Here is a 27,780-nt window from a genome sequence, read left to right on the forward strand (position 1 = left end):
CCATGGATTTTAGTAACGGTTGCTAAAATCATTTTCCTCATACAAACAGAAATCTTCATCTCTTTTCTGTTTCAGAGTAAATAGTACATACCAGCACTATTTTAAAATAACAAACTCTTGATTGAATAATAAAAACTACAGTTAAACACTAAAAAACTCTAAGCCATCTCCGTGGAGATGTTGCCTGTACAACGGCAAAGAGAATGACTGGGGTAGGCGGAGCCTAGGAGGGATCATGTGACCAGCTTTGCTGGGCTCTTTGCCATTTCCTGTTGGGGAAGAGAATATCCCACAAGTAAGGATGACGCCGTGGACCGGACACACCTATGTTGGAGAAATAACACTAGCCCAACATGAAGGCTCGCTTGGAAAAAGGGGCATCATCGGCCCCATAGTATAAATAATTTTTCTCCAAATTTTGTAATTAAAAACTTTCTGTGTTCAATTCCTTTGCTGCTAAGTCATTATATATTCACGTTCTGAAGCTGTTTTTGGTACTTTACACTCGTTGGATTTACCCATAACTTTCAGTATTTTTTCTGTTAGGTATCCACACAAATAATACTTTTTTAGCAGATTAAGCCCTTTCTGAAAATACCTTCAGTTTGCAGACATACTGAATATGGGGCTAGATTACGAGTGGAGCGCTAAAGTACGCTTTGTACGCACATCGGGTAGTGCGTTTATTACAAGTTGAATGTAAAAAGTTTTCATACAAGTGTTAATCCGTGCTAACTCTCTCTCTGTCATATATATATACACATACATATATTTACATATATACATATATATATATATACATACACATACATATATATACATATATATATATATACATATATATATATATGCATACATATACATACATATATATATATATATATATATATATATATATATATATATACAGATAAATATATGAATATCAATTTAAAAATATTTAGAACATATTCCTTTATGTCAAGAACATTGGGATGTGAAATATTTACAGTATAAACACAAACACTTTATTAAATATGAACATTGCATGAAAAAACATAATTTATGCTTACCTGATAAATTTATTTCTCTTGTAGTGTATCCAGTCCACGGATCATCCATTACTTGTGGGATATTCTCCTTCCCAACAGGAAGTTGCAAGAGGATCACCCACAGCAGAGCTGCTATATAGCTCCTCCCCTCGCTGCAATATCCAGTCATTCGACCGAAACAAGACTAGAAAGGAGAAACCATAGGGTGCAGTGGTGACTGTAGTTTAATTAAAATTTAGACCTGTCTTAAAAGGACAGGGCGGGCCGTGGACTGAATACACTACAAGAGAAATAAATTTATCAGGTAAGCATAAATTATGTTTTCTCTTGTTAAGTGTATCCAGTCCACGGATCATCCATTACTTGTGGGATACCAATACCAAAGCTAAAGTACACGGATGATGGGAGGGACAAGGCAGGAACTTAAACGGAAGGAACCACTGCCTGTAGAACCTTTCTACCAAAAACAGCCTCCGAAGAAGTAAAAGTGTCAAATTTGTAAAATTTTGAAAAGGTGTGAAGCGAAGACCAAGTTGCAGCCTTGCAAATCTGTTCAACAGAGGCCTCATTTTTAAAGGCCCAGGTGGAAGCCACAGCTCTAGTAGAATGAGCTGTAATCCTTTCAGGGGGCTGCTGTCCAGCAGTCTCATAGGCTAAGCGTATTATGCTCCGAAGCCAAAAGGAGAGAGAGGTTGCCGAAGCTTTTTGACCTCTCCTCTGTCCAGAGTAAACGACAAACAGGGCAGATGTTTGACGAAAATCTTTAGTAGCCTGTAAGTAAAACTTCAAGGCACGGACTACGTCCAGATTATGCAAAAGACGTTCCTTCTTTGAAGAAGGATTAGGACACAATGATGGAACAACAATCTCTTGATTGATATTCCTGTTAGAAACCACCTTAGGTAAAAACCCAGGTTTGGTACACAGAACTACCTTGTCTGAATGAAAAATCAGATAAGGAGAATCACAATGTAAGGCAGATAACTCAGAGACTCTTCGAGCCGAGGAAATAGCCATCAAAAACAGAACTTTAAGAACCAAGTTTAAGCTCCATGGGGGAGCAACAGTTTTAAACACAGGCTTAATCCTAACCGAAGCCTGACAAAATGCCTTGACGTCTGGAACTTCTGCCAGACGCTTGTGCAAAAGAATAGACAGAGCAGAGATCTGTCCTTTTAAAGAACTAGCTGATAAGCCTTTGTTCAAACCCTCTTGGAGAAAGGACAATATCCTAGGAATCCTAACCTTACTCCATGAGTAACTCTTGGATTCACACCAATAAAGATATTTACGCCATATCTTATGGTAGATTTTCCTGGTGACAGGCTTCCGAGCCTGTATTAAAGTATCAATGACTGACTCGGAGAAGCCACGCCTTGATAGAATCAAGCGTTCAATCTCCATGCAGTCAGTCTCAGAGAAATTAGATTTGGATGATTGAAAGGACCTTGTATTAGAAGGTCCTGCCTCAGAGGCAGAGTCCATGGTGGAAGAGATGACATGTCCACTAGGTCTGCATACCAGGTCCTGCGTGGCCACGCAGGCGCTATCAGAATCACTGATGCTCTCTCCTGTTTGATTTTGGCAATCAGTCGAGGAAGCAGAGGAAACGGTGGAAACACATAGGCCAGGTTGAAGAACCAAGGAGCTGCTAGAGCATCTATCAGCGTTGCTCCCGGGTCCCTGGACCTGGATCCGTAACAAGGAAGCTTGGCGTTCTGGCGAGACGCCATGAGATCCAGTTCTGGTTTGCCCCAACGATGGACCAGTTGAGCAAACACCTCTGGATAGAGTTCCCACTCCCCCGGATGAAAAGTCTGACGACTTAGAAAATCCGCCTCCCAGTTCTCTACGCCTGGGATGTGGATCGCTGACAGGTGGCAAGAGTGAGACTCTGCCCAGCGAATTATCTTTGAGACTTCTAACATCGCTAGGGAACTCCTGGTTCCCCCTTGATGGTTGATGTAAGCCACAGTCGTGATGTTGTCCGATTGAAATCTGATGAACCTCAGTGTTGCTAACTGAGGCCAAGCTAGAAGAGCATTGAATATTGCTCTTAACTCCAGAATATTTATTGGGAGGAGTTTCTCCTCCTGAGTCCACGATCCCTGAGCCTTCAGGGAGTTCCAGACTGCGCCCCAACCTAGAAGGCTGGCATCTGTTGTTACAATCGTCCAATCTGGCCTGCAAAAGGTCATACCCTTGGACAGATGGACCTGAGAAAGCCACCAGAGAAGAGAATCTCTGGTCTCTTGATCCAGATTTAGTAGAGGGGACAAATCTGAGTAATCCCCATTCCACTGACTTAGCATGCATAATTGCAGCGGTCTGAGATGCAGGCGCGCAAATGGCACTATGTCCATTGCCGCTACCATTAAGCCGATTACTTCCATGCACTGAGCCACTGACGGGCGTGGAATGGAATGAAGGACACGGCAAGCATTTATAAGTTTTGATAACCTGGACTCCATCAGGTAAATTTTCATCTCTACAGAATCTATAAGAGTCCCTAGGAAAGAGACTCTTGCGAGTGGTGATAGAGAACTCTTTTCCACGTTCACTTTCCACCCATGCGACCTCAGAAATGCCAGAACTGTCTCTGTATGAGACTTGGCAATTTGAAAGCTTGACGCCTGTATCAAGATGTCGTCTAGATACGGAGCCACCGCTATGCCTCGCGGTCTTAGAACCGCCAGAAGTGAGCCCAGAACCTTTGTAAAAATTCTCGGGGCAGTGGCCAACCCGAAGGGAAGAGCTACAAATTGGTAATGCCTGTCTAGAAAGGCAAACCTTAGGAACCGATGATGATCTTTGTGAATCGGTATGTGAAGGTAGGCATCCTTTAAGTCCACTGTGGTCATGTACTGACCCTCTTGGATCATGGGTAGGATGGTCCGAATAGTTTCCATTTTGAATGATGGAACTCTGAGGAATTTGTTTAAGATCTTTAGATCCAAGATTGGTCTGAAGGTTCCCTCTTTCTTGGGAACCACAAACAGATTTGAATAAAATCCCTGTCCTTGTTCCGTCCGCGGAACTGGATGGATCACTCCCATTACTAGGAGGTCTTGCACACAGCTTAGGAATGCCTCTTTCTTTATCTGGTTTGATGATAACCTTGAAAGATGAAATCTCCCTTGTGGAGGAGAAGCTTTGAAGTCCAGAAGATATCCCTGACATATGATCTCCAACGCCCAGGGATCCTGAACATCTCTTGCCCACGCCTGGGCGAAGAGAAAAAGTCTGTCCCCCACTAGATCCGTTTCCGGATAGGGGGCCGTTCCTTCATGCTGTCTTGGGGGCAGCAGCAGGCTTCCTGGCCTGCTTGCCCTTGTTCCAGGACTGGTTAGGTTTCCAGGCCTGTCTGGAATGAGCAACAGTTCCCTCTTGTTTTGAAGCGGAGGAAGTTGATGCTGCTCCTGCCTTGAAATTTCGAAAGGCACGAAAATTAGACTGTTTGGCCTTTGATTTGGCCCTGTCCTGAGGAAGGGTATGACCCTTGGCTCCAGTAATGTCAGCAATAATTTCCTTCAAGCCAGGCCCAAATAAGGTCTGCCCCTTGAAAGGAATGTTGAGTAATTTAGACTTTGAAGTCACGTCAGCTGACCAGGATTTAAGCCATAGTGCCCTACGCGCCTGGATGGCGAATCCAGAATTCTTAGCCGTTAGTTTAGTCAAATGAACAATGGCATCAGAAACAAATGAGTTAGCTAGCTTAAGCGTTCTAAGCTTGTCAATAATTTCATTCAATGGAGCTGTCTGGATGGCCTCTTCCAGGGCCTCAAACCAGAATGCCGCCGCAGCAGTGACAGGCGCAATGCATGCAAGGGGCTGTAAAATAAAAACTTTGTTGAATAAACATTTTCTTAAGGTAACCCTCCAATTTTTTATCCATTGGATCTGAAAAAGCACAACTGTCCTCAACCGGGATAGTGGTACGCTTTGCTAAAGTAGAAACTGCTCCCTCCACCTTAGGGACCGTCTGCCATAAGTCCCGTGTAGTGGCGTCTATTGGAAACATTTTTCTAAATATAGGAGGTGGGGAAAAGGGCACACCGGGTCTATCCCACTCCTTGCTAATAATTTCTGTAAGTCTTTTAGGTATAGGAAAAACGTCAGTACACACCGGCACCGCATAGTATCTATCCAGCCTACACAATTTCTCTGGAATTGCAACTGTGTTACAGTCATTCAGAGCAGCTAATACCTCCCCAAGCAATACACGGAGGTTCTCAAGCTTAAATTTAAAATTAGAAATCTCTGAATCAGGTTTCCCCGAGTCAGAGATGTCACCCACAGACTGAAGGTCTCCGTCCTCATGTTCTGCATACTGTGACGCAGTATCAGACATGGCTCTAACAGCATTTGCGCGCTCTGTATCTCTCCTAATGTTCTGCATACTGTGACGCAGTATCAGACATGGCTCTAACAGCATTTGCGCGCTCTGTATCTCTCCTAACCCCAGAGCTATCGCGCTTGCCTCTTAATTCAGGCAATCTAGATAATACCTCTGACAGGGTATTATTCATGATTGCAGCCATGCCCTGCAAGGTAATCGCTATGGTCGTCCCTGATGTAATTGGCACCATATTAGCGTGCGTCCCCTGAGCGGGAGGCGAAGGGTCTGACACGTGGGGAGAGTTAGTCGTCATAACTTTCCCCTCAACAGAACCCTCTGGTGATAATTATTTTATAGATAAAGACTGATCTTTACTGTTTAAGGTGAAATCAATACATTTAGTACACATTCTCCTATGGGGCTCCACCATGGCTTTCAAACATAATGAACAAGTAGGTTCTTCTGTGTCAGACATGTTTAAACAGACTAGCAATGAGACTAGCAAGCTTGGAAAACACTTTAAAACAAGTTTACAAGCAATATAAAAAAACGTTACTGCGCCTTTAAGAAACACAAATTTTCCCAAATTTTGAAATAACAGTGAAAAAATGCAGTTACACTAACGAAATTTTTACAGTGTATGTAATAAGTTAGCAGAGCATTGCACCCACTTGCAAATGGATGATTAACCCCTTAATACCAAAAACGGAATAACAAATGACAAAAACGTTTTTAAACAGTCACAACAGCTGCCGCAGCTCTACTGTGGCTTTTTACCTCCCTCAATACGACTTTTGAAGCCTTTTGAGCCCTTCAGAGAAGTCCTGGATCATGCAGGAAGAAGCTGGATGTCTGTGTCTGTAATTTTTGCTGTGCAAAAAAAATGCCAAAATAGGCCCCTCCCACTCATATTACAACAGTGGGAAGCCTCAGGGAACTGTTTCTAGGCAAAATTCAAGCCAGCCATGTGGAAAAAGCTAGGCCCCAATAAGTTTTATCACCAAACATATGTAAAAAACGATTAAACATGCCAGCAAACGTTTTAAAATACACTTTTATAAGAGTATGTATCTCTATTAATAAGCCTGATACCAGTCGCTATCACTGCATTTAAGGCTTTACTTACATTACTTCGGTATCAGCAGCATTTTCTAGCAAATTCCATCCCTAGAAAAATATTTTAACTGCACATACCTTATTGCAGGAAAACCTGCACGCTATTCCCCCTCTGAAGTTACCTCACTCCTCAGAATATGTGAGAACAGCAAAGGATCTTAGTTACTTCTGCTAAGATCATAGAAAACGCAGGCAGATTCTTCTTCTAAATACTGCCTGAGATAAACAGTACACTCCGGTAACATTTAAAAATAACAAACTTTTGATTGAAGAAATAAACTAAGTATAAAACACCACAGTCCTCTTACGACCTCCATCTTAGTTGAGAGTTGCAAGAGAATGACTGGATATGGCAGTGAGGGGAGGAGCTATATAGCAGCTCTGCTGTGGGTGATCCTCTTGCAACTTCCTGTTGGGAAGGAGAATATCCCACAAGTAATGGATGATCCGTGGACTGGATACACTTAACAAGAGAAATTATTATTTTCCGTTCACAATATAAAAAAGGGATAATTCCAAACAACCATTTTGTTCCTTCTTGACCCTTACCATATCCTGTTGTGAGATGTAAGTTTTGGGCAAAGTTCAACGGTGGTAAAATGATAATTTGTGAAGTGTGTACTTTGTGCAAAAACTGATGTAGCTGTTCCCTTTTATTTCATTGTGAACCAATAAAAGTAAAGTGCGGCCAATATTTAGGAAGTGCTAAGTGGTAATGAAAAGTATTGAGTAAACTGCCGAGAAATATTAAGGGCCAGATTATAAGTGGAGCACATTATGTTGCTTTCGCTGAAGCAATATTTGTGCTCCACTTTGAAATACCAGAGCATTCTAATGTGTGCTGGTATTACAAGTGAGGTGCAATGTGAATGCAAACTCACATTCTCATTGCACAGAAGCATTGCGCTTTTGAGAGTGCACTTCTTTGTTCTGATGCCATCAGAAACGGCACAGAACGTAAGTGCAGCAAAGGGGTAAGTTGTGCAGTGATGGGCAGCAATTACAAATATACATGTATATGATTATATACATATATATTTATGTTTTAATATGTGTATATATATATATATATATATATATATATATATATATATATATATATATATATACACACACACACACACACACACACAGGGCTCAACATTTCAAGCCCTAAGCGACTAGCTAGCCCAAAATGTTACTCACCACTGTTGATCCCACCCATACAACACCCACTAACCCAACCCCTCTTTGCATATGTTTAGCAGATGTGAAACGCCTTATTGTGAAGTAATTTTTTAATATTGTTTGATTTATACCATAACTTAAATAATGATACATATAGCAATAAATTAACAAAAATAAGTGCATAGCAGTTAGCAACATCAACTAGGGTTCTGGGCAAGACAACAGCTGGACAGAAAAAGGAAGTTGTTGAACTAAGAGAATGCAGAGAGTGTTGACATTAATGTAAGGTCATAGCAGACCTGGAAAATTGTTTTATAACTATAATCTCTCATCTATCTTTCTCCACTTCCTCCTCTCTTCAATCTCTCTTTTTACCCCTCACTTCTCTCTCAGGCCATACCTTCTCTTTATACTCTTTCTTCTCTCTCAAATCTCTTCACTCTTTTTTTTCTCTCCATTCTTTCTTAACGCTATCTTTTTCTCCACTCTCACTTTTCTTCTCCACTCTCTTTGTGCCCCTGTTCACCTTCTCAGAAGTACCAGTCTAAGCACTAATAGGGTCACAATAGCCATAGAGAAATTTCATATCCTTGCCCTTTCATGGATATATAATATCCATTTAGATAATATGAACGCATATATATATATATATATATATATATATATATATATATATATATATATATATATATATATTATCTAAATGGATATTATATATCCATGAAAGGGCAAGGATATGAAATTTCTCTATGGCTATTGTGACCCTATTAGTGCTTAGACTGGTACTTCTGAGAAGGTGAACAGGGGCACAAAGAGAGTGGAGAAGAAAAGTGAGAGTGGAGAAAAAGATAGCGTTAAGAAAGAATGGAGAGAAAAAAAAGAGTGAAGAGATTTGAGAGAGAAGAAAGAGTATAAAGAGAAGGTATGGCCTGAGAGAGAAGTGAGGGGTAAAAAGAGAGATTGAAGAGAGGAGGAAGTGGAGAAAGATAGATGAGAGATTATAGTTATAAAACAATTTTCCAGGTCTGCTATGACCTTACATTAATGTCAACACTCTGCATTCTCTTAGTTCAACAACTTCCTTTTTCTGTCCAGCTGTTGTCTTGCCCAGAACCCTAGTTGATGTTGCTAACTGCTATGCACTTATTTTTGTTAAATAATGATACATATAGCAATAAATTAAGTTATGGTATAAATCAAACAATATTAAAAAATTACTTCACAATAAGGCGTTTCACATCTGCTAAACATATGCAAAGAGGGGTTGGGTTAGTGGGTGTTGTATGGGTGGGATCAACAGTGGTGAGTAACATTTTGGGCTAGCTAGTCGCTTAGGGCTTGAAATGTTGAGCCCTGTGTGTGTGTGTATATATATATATATATATATATATATATATAAACATATACATATATATTTACTGGGAACACACAGTTCCCTTAGACCGCAATGCAAAGGCACTTTAAAGCCAACTTTAAAGTCACAAAACTGCCTAGTTCAGTTGTTTTTATTAAAAAAAAGCTAAATTTGTAATGGCTAATTAATTATTGCACGCCCGCAAACTGGTAAATTTGCCTATTTGCAGGCGCACAAACATTTAGTGCTCCACTTGTAATCTAACCCAAAAGGAAAAATGAACGCTAAACGACTGCTGATAATTCATTTTGGGCAACTATGTAAATGCAGCTTGTGGGTTTTAACCCCTCTGTTGAAACAAGGGACCATCCTCTTTCAACACATGGATGACATCTCATGTTCGATTGAATTAATTTATCATTCAAATATATAGTTATATTCTTTTAAAAAGTCTGGTTCCTAGATTTTTTTTGTTGTATCTTGTTTAGTTTCAAGTCATATCAATCTATCGTCACGTTCAGTCTAAATACTAATTATCTACCTATTTTATTTACCTCTTCCTTATTTTTGTTGTTACTGATGACAATCTTTGCATCAAGCTTGTAAACATTTTCCAAAGATCTGTCTGTAGGGCTTCTTTTCCAAATTTTCGGATATGACCAGTGTATTAATATAGATCGATCTCCACGTTCTACTTCAACTGCAGGTGGTCCAATTGTAGCTAAACAAAAACAACATTGTATGAAGCTATTACCAATATTTTGTGTTACTAAAAAAAAAATTAAAAAAAAAAAAAAAAGATTTGTTAAATTGCTTCTAATTTATGAGGCTTCTTATTTCGCAAATAAAACTCACAAGAATGCATTTGCCTATTCAAAACATTATGATGGTTGTTACTTCTTGCTTTGATAAAATTGTCCCATGATTACATAATAGGGCAGCCAGGGAGCCATAGTTTCTAGTATTTTACTCTATTTACTTTATTCTATATATTTCTATATACAAAAACCCCTCTGTGGCTACTGAAAATGTGTCAACACCTGTTTTTAGGAGAAGTTATCAAATTCATTTCTGTGTACAATAGAGACAAAACAACACTAACAAAAAGAAACCCTTGATGTGCTCGTGCACGCTTTCCCCATAGACATCAATAGGGAGAAGGTGTCAGAAAAAAACCTAACACCTGCGATCGCGGAATGAAAAGCTCCGTAAACGCAGCCCCATTGAAGCCTTTAGGGAAAGGAAACTAACGTGTAAACCTAACACCCTAACATAAACCTCACGTCTAAACACCCCTAATCTGCTGCCCACCGACATCGCGGCGACCTACATAATGTTATTAACAGCTAATGTGTTGCTCCTGATATTGCCGCCACCTAAATAAATCTATTAACCCCTAATCTGCCATTCCCGATATCGCCGCCACTATACAAAAGTTATTAACCCCTATTCTGCCGCACCCCAACATCGCCGCCACTATATTAAAGTTATTAACCCCACATCGCAAAAATTGAAATTAAACTATATTAACCCCTAACCCTAACACCCCTAACCCCCCCTAACTTTAACATAATTAAACTAGAGCTAAACTAAAGTTACAATTATTAACTAAATAATTCCTATTTAAAACTAAATACTTACCTGTGAATTAAAACCTAAGCTAGCTACAATAAAACAATATAACAAAGCAACTTTCTAATTTACTCCTATTATCAATTTTTCATCATTCTCTTGCTATCTTTATTTAAAAAGCAGGAATGTGATGCATAGGAGCCGGCTCCACCTTACGCAGAGGGGCATGCAAATTCCAAACTTGTAGGAGTTCGGACTGAAAGAATTTAACTGCATAGTCTAAATCTGGAATTAGGTTTAATCTGTGCCAAGGTAGGTTCTTGATGTCATTTAGAAATGAATGAAGATTACATTTTTTTAAGTTTTTGAAGTCTCGCTTGATTGATCTTCATCCCGGAGTTGAAGTCCTCATCCAGACGGCAAGAAGTCTTCATCCAGGCGACCTCTTCAATCTTCATACCGACATTGAAGTCCTTATCCAAGCAACGAGAAGTCTTTATCCAGGCGGCCACTTCAGTCTTCATCCAGGCGGCATCTTGTATCTTGATCCCGGCGGCGCAGAGCGGGTCCATCCTGAAGACATCTGGCGCGGAGCACCTTCTTCATACGGTCGTTGCCGTACACTGAATTTTCAATGCAAGGGACGCGATTGAAGATGGCGCCCCTTACAATCCTATTGGCTGAAAAATTTGAATCAGCCAATAGGAATTAAGGCTACTAAAATTTAAGCAGCTCTCATTCTATTGGCTAATTCAAATTAATACCCATACAAATGCCCTTTTCAGGGCAATGGGTAGCTTAGGTTTTTTTAGAATTAGGTTTTTTATTTTGGGTGGTGGGTTTTACTGTTGGGGGTCTTTGTGTTTTTTTTTACAGGTAAAAGAGCTGAAAGGGCTTAATAACTGTAGTATAGAGGTGGCGATGTGGGCGGACGGCCAATTAGGGGATAATAATATTTAAACAGTGTTTTTGTTGCGGGAGGGCAGCGGGTTAGGGGTTAATAACTTTAGCATAGTGGTGACGATGTTGGGGAGCGGCGGAATAGGGGTTAATACATTTTATTAGTGGCGGTGATGTCGGGAGCGGCAAATTAGGGGTTAATAAATTTATTATAGTGTTTGCGATGCGGGATGGCCTTGGTTTAGTGTTTAATAGGTAGTTTATGGTTGTTAGTGTATTTTTTAGCAGTTTAGTTATGAGTTTTATGTTACAGATTTGTAGCGTAAAACTCATAACTACTGACTTTAGATGGCGTTACGGATCTTGACATTTTAGGCTGCAAACGCAGGTTTTTTAGCCAGAACGCAAAACTCATAATACCAGCGCTATAGGAATCCCATTAAAAAAAACGTCATTTTATGAGTGTGGTACTGACGTTGCGTTACAGGCTAAAAGGCTTGCTGTACAGCTATACCGACAAGACTTGTAATGGCTGCATTAAAGAAAATTATGTGTTATGGGTCACAACGCTGCTATTTGACTCATAACGCTCAACTCGTAATCTAGCTGATTAGTAGGTATGTTTTCAATAAGAAATTCTGACATTTCATATATAAATTATTCATTTAATGGACTAATCAGTTCAGAGGACAAACAGTGAAGGCAGGAGGTTAGTAATCAGGTACTACGGCCTGCAAAACTTTCCTGACAGAAGAAGCTTACAGATCAAAGTGATAAAACCTCGAAAAAATGTGTAAAGAAGACCAAGAAGTTGCCTTACAAATCTAATCAATAAAAGCCTCATTACAATAGCCCAAAGAAGTAGCAACTGCTCTGGTGGAGTGAGCAGTAATGCGCTCATGGAAAGTTTACCCCACAACAAAATAAGCCTTGAGAAATGAAAGCTTTAAAGGGGAGATCAAACCACAGAGGCCTAGATTACAAGCGATAAAGGGTACACAGGCAGTCCCCAGGTTACAAACAAAATAGGTTCTGTAGGTTTGTTATTAACTTGAATTTGTACGTAAGTTGGAACAGGCACTTGTTTTAGGTGAAATTGTAGCCAAATTTTTTTTAATTTTGGATAGCATAGGGAAAAGTTTGTTATGGTATCTGTGCTCCTGTCACTTTTTGTCTAACAATTGGATTTTGAGTATTTTGGGTTATCCTGGAAAGAATGATTGCCGATAAAGCTCTATTTTCTCCGTTTGTAAGTACGAGTTGTACTTAAGTCGGATGTCTGTAACCCGGGGATTGCCTGTATATTGCAAGGGTTTGCGTACATCAGGCTTTTGGCTCGTATTATGAGTTGAAAGTAAACGCAATCACGAGTTACGCTAGAATAATTACTGCAGCTTCAGAGCTCTGGTTAACTGTTTCGTGAAACATAAAAGTTGCACAAAACAAATATATATATATATATGTATTTATATGTATTTACAGACATACAGTATATACATATGTACACATATAAAGACATATATATAAGTGCATTGGAGCCCTTTGCCATTAAGTAGATGAAAACATGAAAAAACATATGTATGCAATATTCATATTTAATAAGGGTTTTAACTATGTATTTACTGTAAATGCTATACATTCCTATGATCCCCACATAGCATTATATATTCTAAGTATTTATATATGATAATATATAGGTATAGAGATATACAGATATATAGGAATATTTATTTATAAATATAGGTATAAATAAATAGAACATATTCTGTAACGTAAAGATCTCTCTCTCTCTCTCTCCCCCCCTGTTATTTAGACATATTATTTGTATGTTATAAAATTCAGACACCTCTGCACCTTGTTTCTTTCTTTCTCACCTTAACTTCGGTCGAATGACTGGAGTGGAAGGGAGGAGCTATTTAACAGCTTTGCTGTGATGCTCCTTGCCGCCTCCTGCTGACCAGGAGGTGAATATCCCATTAGTAATTAAGATGATCCGTGGACTCATCGTGTCAAAAAAGAAATAAATGTATCAGGTAAGCATAAGTTTTCTTTTCTTACGCACTAAAATTTTGCGCTAGATATACATGTAGTCCCTTATTTGATGCGCCAAGGGGTGTACTTTCCAAAAATGTGCACCAGGGACAAAGCCGCTGTCAGAATCTTCTCTAGCAGATCTAGCGTCATCCGAGAAGGAAAGAAAGTCAGAGTTCATAAGGAACTCAGCTGCTTCCTCGTCACTCATCAGACGCTCAGCCATAATTCTTTTTACAAAGTGAATAAATATTTTGAAAGAAATTATGCAGTAAAAATACAGGGGTTTTGAAAGACAGTGAGAGCTGTGGAAAGAGGGTGTTTTGAGCACCTTCCAAGGGCTCTAAAAGACTGATTACAAATATATATATATTTGTGTAATAAAAGCATCTCTCTAACATTAATTAATTTGTTATCACATGATCCAGGTGTTCATATGATTACAAATATATTATCGGTATCCGTATAGTAAAGGAATGTCATTTTACCTAGCTAGGTGATCACTCTGGTAACGCTGGTTAACCACGGTGATCATTTAGCTAATATACTTAAATTGATAATAAAAATTATTTATTTTAGGGAAATCTATTTTGGGGGTCTCTAGGTAATTTTGATCTTTATTTATGTGCCTTTAGAGACCCCCCTTATTTTTTAAATGTATTTATTTTTAATTTTTTAATTTTGTTTACTACACTTTAAACTTACACCATTGAAAAGGCGATTACCTTTCCAATGGTGGGTCTTGGGGGTCTGTAGCTGCTTAGATGCCCAAGATACGGGCATCTAAACAGCATGCCCCCATCTCTCCATAACTGTCAATTGACAGTTGTATATAAAGTTGTGTGATGACACCATCGCGTCAATGCGTGATGACGTCATTGTGTTAATGCGTAATGATGTCATCACGCTCTGTGTGAAGCCCCAAGCCTGCTCTTCAATATGAAGACAAGATCGGACCGGTGGAGGGAGCTAGGGGCCCTCAGGCCCCCCCAAGGTTAGTGAGTCCTATCGACGGCATGGAGCCGTCATTAGCACCTGAGGGTGAAACTTAGGTAAGGATTCATGCCGTCGTTAGCACTCAAAAGGTTAAAGCTCTGGTATTTTGGGGTGTATTTTGCCTCTGAGTAAGTAGTGTATATCATACATTTGATTTATGCATACACTGATATAAAGGACACCCAGTTAAAGCACAAGTTAGTTTTGTACACATAAAGGATCCATAAATTACAACTTCAAATACTAATTCTGGGGAATCTTGGACAAATATGAACAATGTCTTATACCAAAAAGAGGGAGGGACAACAAGTTTACAGTTGCTTTAGAAAGCTTCCAAACTTTTAAGGTAGATGAAAAAAAAAACACCTCAAAGTAGTTTATATCTAAGGTTCAAGACATCAAGAGTCAGGATGGAAAGTCATAATGGTATCATTTCAGAGCTTCCGTACCTAAAGATAGTGTCACTCTGGTGAAAATTAACAATGGATCTCATAAAGAAAGATGTTATTTGCCAGCTGTAGAAATTTACAGAAAGTGATGCCATAATAATTTAGAGAAATGTAAAATATTCAGTGTGGCTCCAAAGTATCTAACAAGTTTATTAAGTCATGCTGTATGTGTGTTGTTAATCACCTGCCTTACATAGAACACCCTGCCATCCCCATAAGAATGTACTCCAACCATGTATGAACAACACTCTTCATACTTACTGTCCAGGAAGGGATAAAATTTCTGGCTTTCATTTGAGCAGTTTTTGCCTTTATAAGTTGCTGTAACCATGCCAAAGTATTTCTGTGAAAAATCATATGTTTCATTTGATAAATCACACCAAGTTTTATTGATCTGTGTGCATTCTACTTTGTTTTGCCATTCATAAGAACCATACCTACATGTGAAGAAAAAACAACAACAATATGTCAAGGTACATACGTAAACATTTTATATGGATGTAAATGCAATTTAAACTAATGTTTCCAATACAAATTTGATGGAAGAAATATATTAGTGAATATAAATAAAATATGAAATGTTTATACATTACACGTTAATGTTATTTATTGTATTTATTTAAATACAGTTTACAAATGACATAATTTAGGGATTTATTTCTTTAATGATGGTGAGAGCCAACTAATCATCCAAGGTTGGACGTATATTTCCTCACAAACTGGCAAGACATCCCTATATTCCAGAACTTTGCTCCAACCCATATCCCAGCAGTCCTTGCCCTACTCAGTTATATGAAAAAGAAGATAAGAAAAATCAGAATACAGAAAAAGGTCCAAAAGCATATGAAGTAAAAAAACAACAAAAAAAACAGAACATACCACCAACTGGATAATACTAAAAGCTAAACAGCTTTAGAATAATCAAAGAATATGGCTATATAGCAGCTGTACACATTCCTCAGATTAACAAATGCAATGCCAAATGCCACCACTGGACTCTGGAACAGTGGAAACATGTTCTCTGGAGTACTGAATCACACTGGCAGTTTGATGAAAGAATCCAGGTGTGGCAGATGCTAGGAGAACGCTACCTATATTGCCTACTGTAAAAATTGGTGGAGGAGGGATAATGGTCTGGTGCTGTTTTTTAGGGTTTAGACTAGGCCACTAAATCCTAGTTCAGGCTCATCTTAATACTACAGGGTACAAAGATATTTTAGACAATTGGGTGCTTGAAACTCTGTGGCAGTTTGGTGAAGGCACTTTCCTGTTCTAGCATGACTGTGCCACTGTGCACAAAGCTAGGTCAATGAAGAAATGGTTTGACAAGTTTGTTGTGGAGGAACTCGGGTGGCCTGCACAGAGCCCTGACCTCATCCCATTCAACACCTTTGGTAACTGGAACATGACTGTGAGCCAGACCTTCCTGTTCAAAATCAGTACCTGACCTCAAAAATGCTCTTTTGCCTGAATGGGCAAGAATTCCTCAGAGACACATTCAAAATCTTGAAGAGTTCCAGAAGAGTTGCATCTGTTGTAGCTGCAAAGATGGGGATAGATAACTCTATATTGATGCCCATGGTTTTGTAATAGGTTGTCCAAGAAGCTCATTTAGGTGTGATAGTCAGGTGTTCATATACTTTTGGTCATATAGTGTATCTTAATATGTCAAAAATATTTTATTTTGCATTCAAAAATGTTAAAGGGTCATAAAACAGGTTGAGATCTGTGCATATCCTAAAAGGGCTAATTCATTTTAAATAGTTTGCATTAAAAAAATGTTTAAATTGCTGGCAAGTATTTTAAAATAATTTTCAAAAATAAGCAAAATTAATTACATAGCTAAGCTGCCTGGAGCAGCTAACTCCACCCCTCTTATCAGTGTTTAGACACAGGCATTGTATTTCAACTGAGGTCACAGCTTCTAAGCATGCTCCCTGTTCACTATTGCATTCTACCAAAAGAACAATAAACATAGATACATCCATAAAGGAATTGTGTGGGGGGAGTTAGAGTTTTACAATTCAGAAACTAAAAAGAAAGTATTAGTAGTGAGACACTGCAGTATAAATTTGCAGGTAAAGTAATTAAAGTACATTATATTTGGTCTCTATCCCAACTTGTTTTATGTCCCTTTAAGTTAAAGTTGTTTATTTTGTTTTTGGACAGGGAGTGCATTTAAAGGGACCTTATGAACCGATTGCTCACTGTCAGGTACTCTCACAGCAGTATTGGTGGACAGTAAACTACCTCACAAGCATAACAATTTTTTCGTCAGTAAATGAGCATTCATTGTCCAAAAACAACAAATCGTATATTTTATAATGCTGTTTATTATATGCAGCAAAAATACTTTAGTGCCCATTCCAATAACTTGAGAAAACAACACTTTTTTTTTATTGTATTGTGAGCGATATTACAAGATAATGACATGTGCAACGATAAAAATTTTGTTTAGTTTCCATTAGTTAAATAAATAACTTTGTTTCGGCAAATTAGTTTAAGTTTAAAAAAGAAAAATTGTTTCGGCAAATTAGTTATGTTAAGTTAAATATTTTTTTCGGATCCATTCTTTATTCATATTCATTATTCTATTCTAAAGTTTAGAATAGAATAATGCATATAAATAAAGAATGGAACATAAAAAATGAAAGGATAAGAAAAAACGATTGAACTAAATATAACTAATATGCCGCCGATTGCCGAAACAAAATTATTAACAACTGCAGCAACCCACATTGCTGACACTAAATAAAGCTATTAACCCCTAAACCGTGCCCCTCCCCACATTGCCAATACTAACTAAAACTATTAACCCCTAAACTGCCGCCGCTTCCACATAACCGACACTAACTAAACCTATAAACCCCTAAACCGCCGTTTCCCGGCATTGCTGACATTAACTAAACCTTTTAACCCCTAAACCGCAGTTCCCCTACATCGCCGACACTAACTAAAACACTAAATAACTTAAATTATGCTTACCTGATAATTTTCTTTTCTTCTGATGGGAAGAGTCCACAGCTGCATTCATTACTTTTGGGAATTCAGAACCTGGCCACTAGGAGGAGGCAAAGACACCCCAGCCAAAGGCTTAAATACCTCCACCACCCTCATCCCCCAGTCATTCTGCCAAGGGAACAAGGAACAGTAGGAGAAATATCAGGGTGAAAAAGGTGCCAGAAGAAACAACAAAATACGGCCGCCCCATATGATAAAAAATGGGTGGGAAGCTGTGGACTCTTCCCGTCAGAAGAAAAGAAAATTATCAGGTAAGCATAATTTAAGTTTTCTTCTTAAGAGTCCACAGCTGCATTCATTACTTTTGGGAAAACAATACCCAAGCTATAGAGGACACTGAATGCAAAATGGGCGGGTACGAAAGGCGTCCCCTTCTGAGGGCACCACAGCCTAAAACACCCAAAAACTCCCGACAGAAAAAACTGCTTCACTAGAAGCCAAAGGGCAAAAAAAGAAAAAGGCAGAGATAACTGCCCAACAGTTAAAACCAGCAAGGCCCTTGTTTCGAACCATTCAGGTTATTAGACTCGACCGAGCCAAAAGCCTCTGAGGAGACGAAGTCCCGCAGGCACGCAGCCTGCAAAATTAAACACACCCCCGATCAGAAGAAAGGGGAAACATCCACATTGCGCCCAGAGGGGAAGAAAAGAGACTAAGATAAATGGGTCCAAAATGACCCTCAGAACCCAAAGGGACTAGGACCAAAGAAAATGTAACTCCAAGAGAGTGAACCATGATGAACAGGGCACCTATAAAAGGACCCTGATGACCCAGCAAGCAAAGAGAGGACTTGTGAATCCCCATCTACAAAAAACAAAGGACCAAGTAATGTCCTGAGAACTTAAAAAGGGGGGGAGGAAGAATCCATTCCCTACGCAGAGAGCTCACTCGCACCCAGAATAGAGCAACCGAAGACAAACTGCCCCGGGAGCTGCTGATAAAACAGCATCAGATATCTGAATATGCTCCTCCAAGCCATAGGCGTCCTGCTACAAAGAAGGACTTAGCGACCACAGGTCGCCACTCTACCACACAGGACCTTCTTCTTCAGAAGAACTCCGAAAGTACAGGACAGCACCTTTCTGAAAAAGGGCAGGAAGAACAGAACCCAGACACTGGTAGAGAAAACTACCTGCCGAGGAGGGATCCCCCGAAAGCCTCTCACTTACAGAAGGCTCAATATAATGATGATACGCGGCTAAGATCAACAGATCAGACAGATCCCTAACTCTCGCTCCGGCATCGGACCCAGCACCAAAGTGACTGATAATGTCCGAAATATTTAGGGGATTAAAATTACCCCTAATCAGCAGGAACTGCAGGAAGGCAAAAAGGAGGGAACCAGCCCCCCCCAAAGAGTTTGGGTTCCATAACCCAGACACAGCTCCCTTCATGAAGACGAAAGGTACTCCTAAAAGCAGACCCTCTACTGGAACTACAGTAAGGTATGGCACAGAAATCCATCCCATCATATTGACATCCCCACTAATCAGAGTAATAAAAAATACCTCCAAGCCCAGGCCGATACTATGGAATGTCAAATTCACCCCCAAAGGGAGGGAAAGTGAAGCCAGAACTTAACAGCTTGCTAGAATGCAATCAAGGTGCAAATAGCTGCAGTTGGCTTCAAACTGCAAACCTGCCGCTCGCTAAACAGCTAGGCTAATCATCAGGCTCCTACAGAAGGGCTGGAGACAAGCTCAAAAGGTCAACTACCGAAGGAAAATCATACGGCCACTAAGACCGGCCCAGTAAGAAGACTAAATCTCTCTGCAAGAGAGAAAAAATACGTCCGTAGGAACAGAAGACTTTCCGGAACCGGGAAACTGGGCCATCCCGAACCAGTCCTAAGGAATCTGGATACAGACCCCCAAAATTCCAGTCAAAGACAGGACAAACGAACCCGGCACCGAAAACTCTGAGCCAGCTGAAAATGAATTAACCTCTGAGGAACCACTAGGTTACCCCATCCGGAGTAGACTTTGCACCACAGGTGATGCAACCACAGTCATATCCAAGACACCCTGGACAATGAACTTCACGAAATGTACCATACACAGAGAACGTAGGACACTCACAGTGGGATACAACTCCCACCCTAAGGTTGATAGGCAATGGGAGAGCCTCACAGCCACTCTGGAAGGCCATAAGGCTCTAGGGGCAACTTTCACTAAGTCCATAGACTAAGTAACATACGAGAAACAGAAATCTCTGCTTAGGAATGCTAGCTGTCACCAGAATCACAAGACGGATATGAAAACAGGAGCTCTACCTGGGAACAAACCCACAACCTCCTGCTTCAGGTGTGGTGGAGCTAACCACTATGTCACCTCTACCTTAGAAACGGACTAGAAAGGCTAACAAAAGTCTCCAAGATCCATTTCCTTGACACCCCTACAGCTTGAGGATTGAGAAGGAACATGTATCCTAACCCCTGGCGGGAGAAAAACCATGAACGCCTAGGCAGGGGTGACACAGGAAAAAGGGGAGACAACCTAATCTGTGAAGCTCCCGAAAATATGAGAGCAGACTAGATACCGGAAGTAGAATACCCAAAAGGCTTTAACTTCCAGAAACAGATTACCCAAAGCAAACCCCAAGGAAGGGGACAAAAAGGCCCATCAACCTCAACCGAGGGAAGAGATACCATCATCAAGGACAACAGATTCCAAGAGGAGAACCTCCAAAAAAAAAAAAAGAGACGAGGAAAATCATCCAGGTCGATCCCTAATAGGATCGGCTCTGGATCCCAACCCATGAGGAACAGGACAGTGAGGACTGAGTAAAATCCCCTGCTGCCCCACCCAAAGGCAGAATGAGAACCAGCCTGACGTTTGGGAAAGAAGGCTTCCTCTACCATGTTGTAGCCCTGCACGGGTATAGCCTCAAAACAAAAAAACTAATGGAGACTCATGGAGTGTTCACTTCATGTAAACTCCTAGCAAAAGCAAGGCATTATTCAATCTGAAGAGACACCAAGAGTAATAACTCCTTAACCAAGTGAGCAACCACCCAGCCAGGTCAGCCAGTTACACCGGCACCACGTGGATGATATAGGCCGTAAGGAACAGAAATAGCGCCCTATCAGGACCAGCCTGCTACATAGGGCACTCCAAACTGGACCAGGCCACAGAAAATTTGAGACCCCATGTGGACTCAATAAAAGGATCTAAAGACATAACAATGTACTACACCTTAACATGCGACTTCCACGGAAATGCCCAAGCGACCACAAAACGCTAGTATCAAATTCCAGAGAAGAAATATTTCCCAACGGAGAAATCATAACAGACATGAGCTTCTTAAAAAATAAAAAAAAGACATCTTAACCGGATCAATAAAAGAAGGGCAACACCCACAGGTGAACGCCCAAGAAGAATGGGTACACAAACGGAACCAGCCAATCAGAGACCCCATTCTTCCAAAGCTCAGAACTGGAATAAGATACCCCAAAAAGAAAGGAGAATTGAAGACGACCAGGAGATTATCTTCATCCCAACACGTCTAACCCAGCTTGCCTTCTGGAACAGAAAACCGAGGATCCCTTAACCTATTAGTACTGGAATCTTCCAGCACCGCTAAAACATGCCGTAGTAGGACATGAAAGCACGCCAGTCTATATCGAAAAGCAAGACTTACCTCTGCCGTGGGAAACTGACGACCCTGAGGGTTGGGCCCCTGAAACTTCAGAGGAACCCGCTTCCCCTCTGGAGGAAACAAGCCACCTTCTGGAGAAGGGGAAATGGCATTAGGGACACCTACTTGCATAGCCAAAGAAGGTTCTAGGGGACGCACAGCACGAGATACTGAATCCCCAGGGGCAGAAGGCTCGGTGGACTCCAAGTTCCCTGTATCGGGAGAAGAGAGCACTCTAGAGCGGCATTCGGAACATAACTGATGGGCATGGATTACCCGGGCCATTTCATACTCTTCACAAGAAGTAGAATCTGAATCAGAGACATCTGTCTCCAAAATGTCAGAATCCTCCATAACTTTGTATATAGAATTTATGGACAGAAAAAATAAAAACATAATTTATGCTTACCTGATAAATTTATTTCTCTTGTAGTGTGTTCAGTCCACGGGTCATCCATTACTTATGGGATATATTCTCCTTCCCAACAGGAAGTTGCAAGAGGATCACCCAAGCAGAGCTGCTATATAGCTCCTCCCCTCACATGTCATATCCAGTCATTCGACCGAAACAAGACGAGAAAGGAGAAACTATAGGGTGCAGTGGTGACTGGAGTTATAATTTAAAATTCAGAACCTGCCTCAAAAAGACAGGGCGGGCCGTGGACTGAACACACTACAAGAGAAATAAATTTATCAGGTAAGCATAAATTATGTTTTCTCTTGTTAAGTGTGTTCAGTCCACGGGTCATCCATTACTTATGGGATACCAATACCAAAGCTAAAGTACACGGATGATGGGAGGGACAAGGCAGGAACATTAAACAGAAGGAACCACTGCCTGTAGAACCTTTCTCCCAAAAACAGCCTCCGAAGAAGCAAAAGTGTCAAATTTGTAAAATTTGGAAAATGTATGAAATGAAGACCAAGTTGCAGCCTTGCAAATCTGTTCAACAGAGGCCTCATTCTTAAAGGCCCAGGTGGAAGCCACAGCTCTAGTGGAATGAGCTGTAATTCTTTCAGGAGGCTGCTGTCCAGCAGTCTCATAGGCTAAACGTATTATGCTACGAAGCCAAAAAGAGAGAGAGGTAGCCGAAGCCTTTTGACCTCTCCTCTGTCCCGAGTAAACGACAAACAGAGAAGAAGTTTGCCGAAAATCTTTAGTTGCCTGTAAGTAGAACTTCAGGGCACGGACCACGTCTAGATTATGCAAAAGACGTTCCTTCTTTGAAGAAGGATTAGGACATAATGATGGAACAACAATCTATTGATTGATATTCCTGTTAGAAACAACCTTAGGTAAAAACCCAGGTTTAGTACACAGGACTACCTTGTCTGAATGAAAGATCAGATAAGGAGAATCACAATGTAAGGCAGATAACTCAGAGACTCTTCGAGCCGAGGAAATGGCCATCAAAAACAGAACTTTCCAAGATAAAAGCTTAATATCAATGGAATGAAGGGGTTCAAATGGAACACCCTGAAGAACTTTAAGAACCAAGTTTAAGCTCCACGGAGGAGCAACAGCTTTAAACACAGGCTTAATCCTAGCCAAAGCCTGACAAAAAGCCTGGACGTCTGGATTCTCTGCCAGACGTTTGTGTAAAAGAATAGACAGAGCAGAAATCTGTCCCTTTAGCGAACTAGCGGATAAACCCTTTTCTAAACCCTCTTGTAGAAAAGCCAATATCCTAGGAATCCTAACCTTACTCCATGAGTAACTCTTGGATTCACACCAATATAAATATTTACGCCATATCTTATGGTAAATTTTTCTGGTCAAAGGTTTCCGAGCCTGTATTAATGTATCAATAACCGACTCCGAGAAACCACGCTTCGATAGAATCAAGCGTTCAATCTCCATGCAGTCAGCCACAGAGAAATTAGGTTTGGATGGTTGAAAGGACCCTGAATTAGAAGGTCCTGCCTCAGAGGTAGAGACCAAGGTGGACAGGACGACATGTCCACTAGGTCTGCATACCAGGTCCTGCGTGGCCACGCAGGCGCTATCAGAATCACCGATGCTCTCTCCTGTTTGATCTTGGCAATCAGTCGAGGCAGTAGCGGAAAAGGTGGAAACACATAAGCCATGTTGAAAACCCAAGGGGCTGTTAGTGCATCTATCAGCACCGCTCCCGGGTCCCTGGACCTGGATCCGTAGCACGGAAGCTTGGCGTTCTGGCGAGATGCCATGAGATCCAGTTCCGGTTTGCCCCAACGAAGAATCAGTTGAGCAAATATCTCCGGATGAAGTTCCCACTCCCCCGGATGAAAAGTCTGGCGACTTAGAAAGTCCGCCTCCCAGTTCTCCACGCCTGGGATGTAGATCGCTGACAGGTGGCAAGAGTGAGACTCTGCCCAGCGAATTATCTTTGAGACTTCTAACATCGTTAGGGAACTCCTGGTTCCTCCTTGATGATTGATGTAAGCTACAGTCGTGATGTTGTCCGACTGAAACCTGATGAACCTCAGTGTTGCTAACTGAGGCCAAGCTAGGAGAGCATTGAATATTGCTCTTAATTCCAGAATGTTTATTGGAAGGAGTTTCTCCTCCTGAGTCCACGATCCCTGAGCCTTTAGGGAGTTCCAGACTGCGCCCCAGCCTAGTAGGCTGGCATCTGTTGTTACAATCGTCCAATCTGGTCTGCGAAAGGTCATTCCTTTGGACAGATGAACCCGAGACAACCACCAGAGAAGAGAATCCCTGGTCTCCTGGTCCAGATACAGTAAAGGGGACAGATCTGAGTAATCCCTATTCCACTGACTTAGCATGCATAATTGCAGCGGTCTGAGATGCAGGCGCGCAAATGGCACTATGTCCATTGCCGCGACCATTAAGCCGATTACTTCCATGCACTGAGCTACTGATGGGCTTGGAATGGAATGAAGGACACGGCAAGCATTTAGAAGTTTTGATAACCTGGACTCCGTCAGGTAAATCTTCATCTCTACCGAATCTATAAGAGTCCCTAGGAAAGGGACCCTTGTGAGTGGAAACAGAGAACTCTTTTCCATGTTCACTTTCCACCCATGCGACCTCAGAAATGCTAGAACTATCTCTGTATGAGATTTTGCATTTTGAAAACTTGACGCTTGTATCAGAATGTCGTCTAGGTACGGAGCCACCGCTATGCCTCGCGGTCTTAGTACCGCCAGAAGCGAACCCAGAATCTTTGTAAAAATTCTCGGAGCCGTAGCTAACCCGAAGGGAAGAGCTACAAACTGGTAATGCCTGTCTAGAAAGGCAAACCTTAGGTACCGATAATGATCCTTGTGAATCGGTATGAGAAGGTAGGCATCCTTTAGGTCCACTGTGATCATGGGTAGGATGGTCCGAATGGTTTCCATCTTGAACGATGGAACCCTTAGGAATTTGTTTAAGATTTTTAAGTCTAAGATTGGTCTGAAGGTTCCCTCTTTTTTGGGAACCACAAACAGATTTGAGTAAAACCCTTGCCCTTGTTCCGTTCGTGGAACTGGGTGGATCACTCCCATCACTAAGAGGTCTTGTACACATTGTAGAAATGCCTCTTTCTTTACTAGGTTTGTTGATAACCTTGACAGATGAAACCTCCCTTGTGGAGGAGAAGTTTTGAAATCCAGAAGGTATACCTGAAATATAATCTCCAACGTCCAGGGATCCTGTACATCTCTTGCCCAGGCCTGGGCGAAGAGAGAAAGTCTGCCCCCCACTAGATCCGTCTCCGGAAAGGGGGCCCTGTCTTCATGCTGTCTTAGGGGCGGAAGTAGGCTTTCTGGCCTGCTTGCCCTTGTTCCATGACTGGTTGCCTTTCCAACCATGTCTGTAACGAGCAGTAGTTCCTTCCTGTTTTGGAGCGGAGGAAGTTGATGCTGCTCCTGCCTTGAAATTACGAAAGGCATGAAAATTAGACTGTTTGGCCTTTGATTTGGCCCTGTCCTGAGGAAGGGTGTGGCCCTTACCTCCAGTAATGTCAGCAATAATTTCCTTCAAGCCGGGCCCGAATAAGGTCTGCCCTTTGAAAGGAATATTCAGTAGTTTAGATTTAGAAGTTACATCTGCTGACCAGGATTTAAGCCATAGCGCTCTGCGCGCCTGTATGGCGAATCCGGAATTCTTAGCCGTACGTTTGGTTAAATGTACTACTGCATCCGAAACAAACGCATTAGCTAGCTTAAGCGTTCTAAGCTTGCTCAAAGTCTCATCCAATGGTGCTGTGCGAATCGCCTCTTCCAGGGACTCAAACCAGAATGCCGCTGCCGCAGTGACAGGTGCAATGCATGCAAGAGGCTGTAATATAAAACCTTGTTGAACAAACATTTTCTTAAGGTAACCCTCTCATTTTTTATCCATTGGATCTGAGAAAGCACAACTATCCTCCACCGGGATAGTGGTACGCTTGGCTAAAGTAGAAACTGCTCCCTCCACCATAAGTCTCGTGTGGCGGCGTTTATAGGGAACATTTTTCTAAATATCGGAGGAGGGGAAAAGGGCACACCAGGTCTATCCCACTCCTTGCTAATAATTTCTGTAAGCCTTTTTGGTATAGGAAAAACGTCAGTACACACCGGTACCGCATAGTATTTATCCAGCCTACATAATTTCTCTGGGATTGCCACAGTGTCATTCAGAGCCGCTAACACCTCCCCTAGCAACACGCGGAGGTTCTCAAGCTTAAATTTAAAATTTGAAATTTCTGAATCCGGTCTCCCCGAATGAGAACCGTCACCCACAGAATGAAGCTCTCCGCCCTCATGTTCTGCAAATTGTGACGCAGTATCAGACATGGCTCTCGTGTCATCGGCGCGCTCTGTCCTTAACCCAGAGCTATCGCGCTTGCCTCTTAACTCGGGCATATTGTATAATACTTCTTTCATAACATTAGCCATATCATGTAAAGTGATTTGTAAGTGCCTTGATGTACTTGGCGCCTCAATCTCACGCACCTCCCGAGCGGGAGACGAAGGTACTGACACGTGAGGAGAGTTAGACGGAATAACTTCCCCCTCGTTGTCTGGTGATAATTTCTTTATCGGTACAGATTGACTTTTATTCAAAGTAATATCAATACAATTGGTACACATATTTCTATTGGGCTCCACATCGGCTTTTGAACATAATGAACAAGCAGATTCCTCTGTATCAGACATGTTTCAACAGACTAGCAATGAAGCTAGCAAGCTTGGAAATTACTTTCAATAAGTTTACAAGCGATATAAAAAACGCTGCAGCGCTTTTAAAAACACAGTTGAATAACAAAGAACTAATTCAGTTATAGTCAACAATTCTTAACGGTAAATGTATTAATTAGCAGAGGATTGCACCCATTAGCAAAAGGATGATTAACCCCTCAATACCCAAAAACGGATATCAAATTAAGATTTAACGCTTTTATCACAGTCAAACACACTGTCACAGGTCTGCTGTGACGGATTACCTCCCTCAAAAACGAATTTTGAAGACCCCTGAGCTCTCTAGAGACGTCCTGGATCAAGGAGGAAGAAGCAGGAAGACTGTGCTAGAATTTTAACTGCGCAACAAGGCGCTAAAAAAGGCCCCTCCCACTCATATTACAACAGTGGGAGACCTGTATAACGGTTTCTATGCAGAAAAATACGTTAGCCATGTGGAAAAAAATCATGCCCAAAAGGATTTATCACCAAAGTACCTCACAAAACGAATAACATGCCAGTAGACGTTTTAAAAACAAACTTTTTCAATGTCATGCAAAGTTATCACTAAGCCTGCTACCAGTCGCTTCCACTGCAGATAAGGCTTAAGCATTATTTCAGTATTAACAGTATTTTCTCAGTCAAATTCTAGTCCCTAGAAAATAACTCGACTGCGCATACATTTATCAGCCTGATACCAGTCGCTACTACTGCATTTAAGGCTGTACTTACATCATATGGGTAACAGCAGTGTTTTCTTAGTCAATTCCATTCCCAGAAAATATTGTACTGCACATACCTCATTTGCGGGGGACCCCGCATACTATTCCCATTTTCTGAAGTTACCCCACTCCTCAGAATGTCGAGAACAGCCAGTGGATCTTAGTTACGCCTGCTAAGATCATAGAAAACGCAGGCAGATTCTTCTTCCAAATACTGCCTGAGATAGAAAAACAGCACACTCCGGTGCCATTTAAAATAACAAACTTTTGATTGAAGAATAATTAAGTAAAAACTCCA

The 27,780-nt window shown here is 41.1% G+C and overlaps 1 protein-coding gene across 1 annotated transcript in view; it reads right to left on the reverse strand.

Moving 5' to 3' along the window:
• The window catches only part of LOC128656712 (interleukin-20 receptor subunit alpha), a 143,248-nt gene that overhangs the window by 40,239 nt on the left and 75,229 nt on the right, over positions 1–27,780 (reverse strand). Inside the window, exons 3-4 of the mRNA XM_053710817.1 lie at positions 15,217–15,392; positions 9,562–9,728 (exon numbers count right to left, since the gene is read on the reverse strand). Coding sequence (XP_053566792.1) covers positions 9,562–9,728; positions 15,217–15,392 — 343 coding nt within the window. The remainder of the gene's footprint in view (positions 1–9,561; positions 9,729–15,216; positions 15,393–27,780) is intronic.

This window comes from Bombina bombina, chromosome 4, assembly GCF_027579735.1.
Source record: "Bombina bombina isolate aBomBom1 chromosome 4, aBomBom1.pri, whole genome shotgun sequence".
Lineage (NCBI taxonomy): Eukaryota > Metazoa > Chordata > Amphibia > Anura > Bombinatoridae > Bombina > Bombina bombina.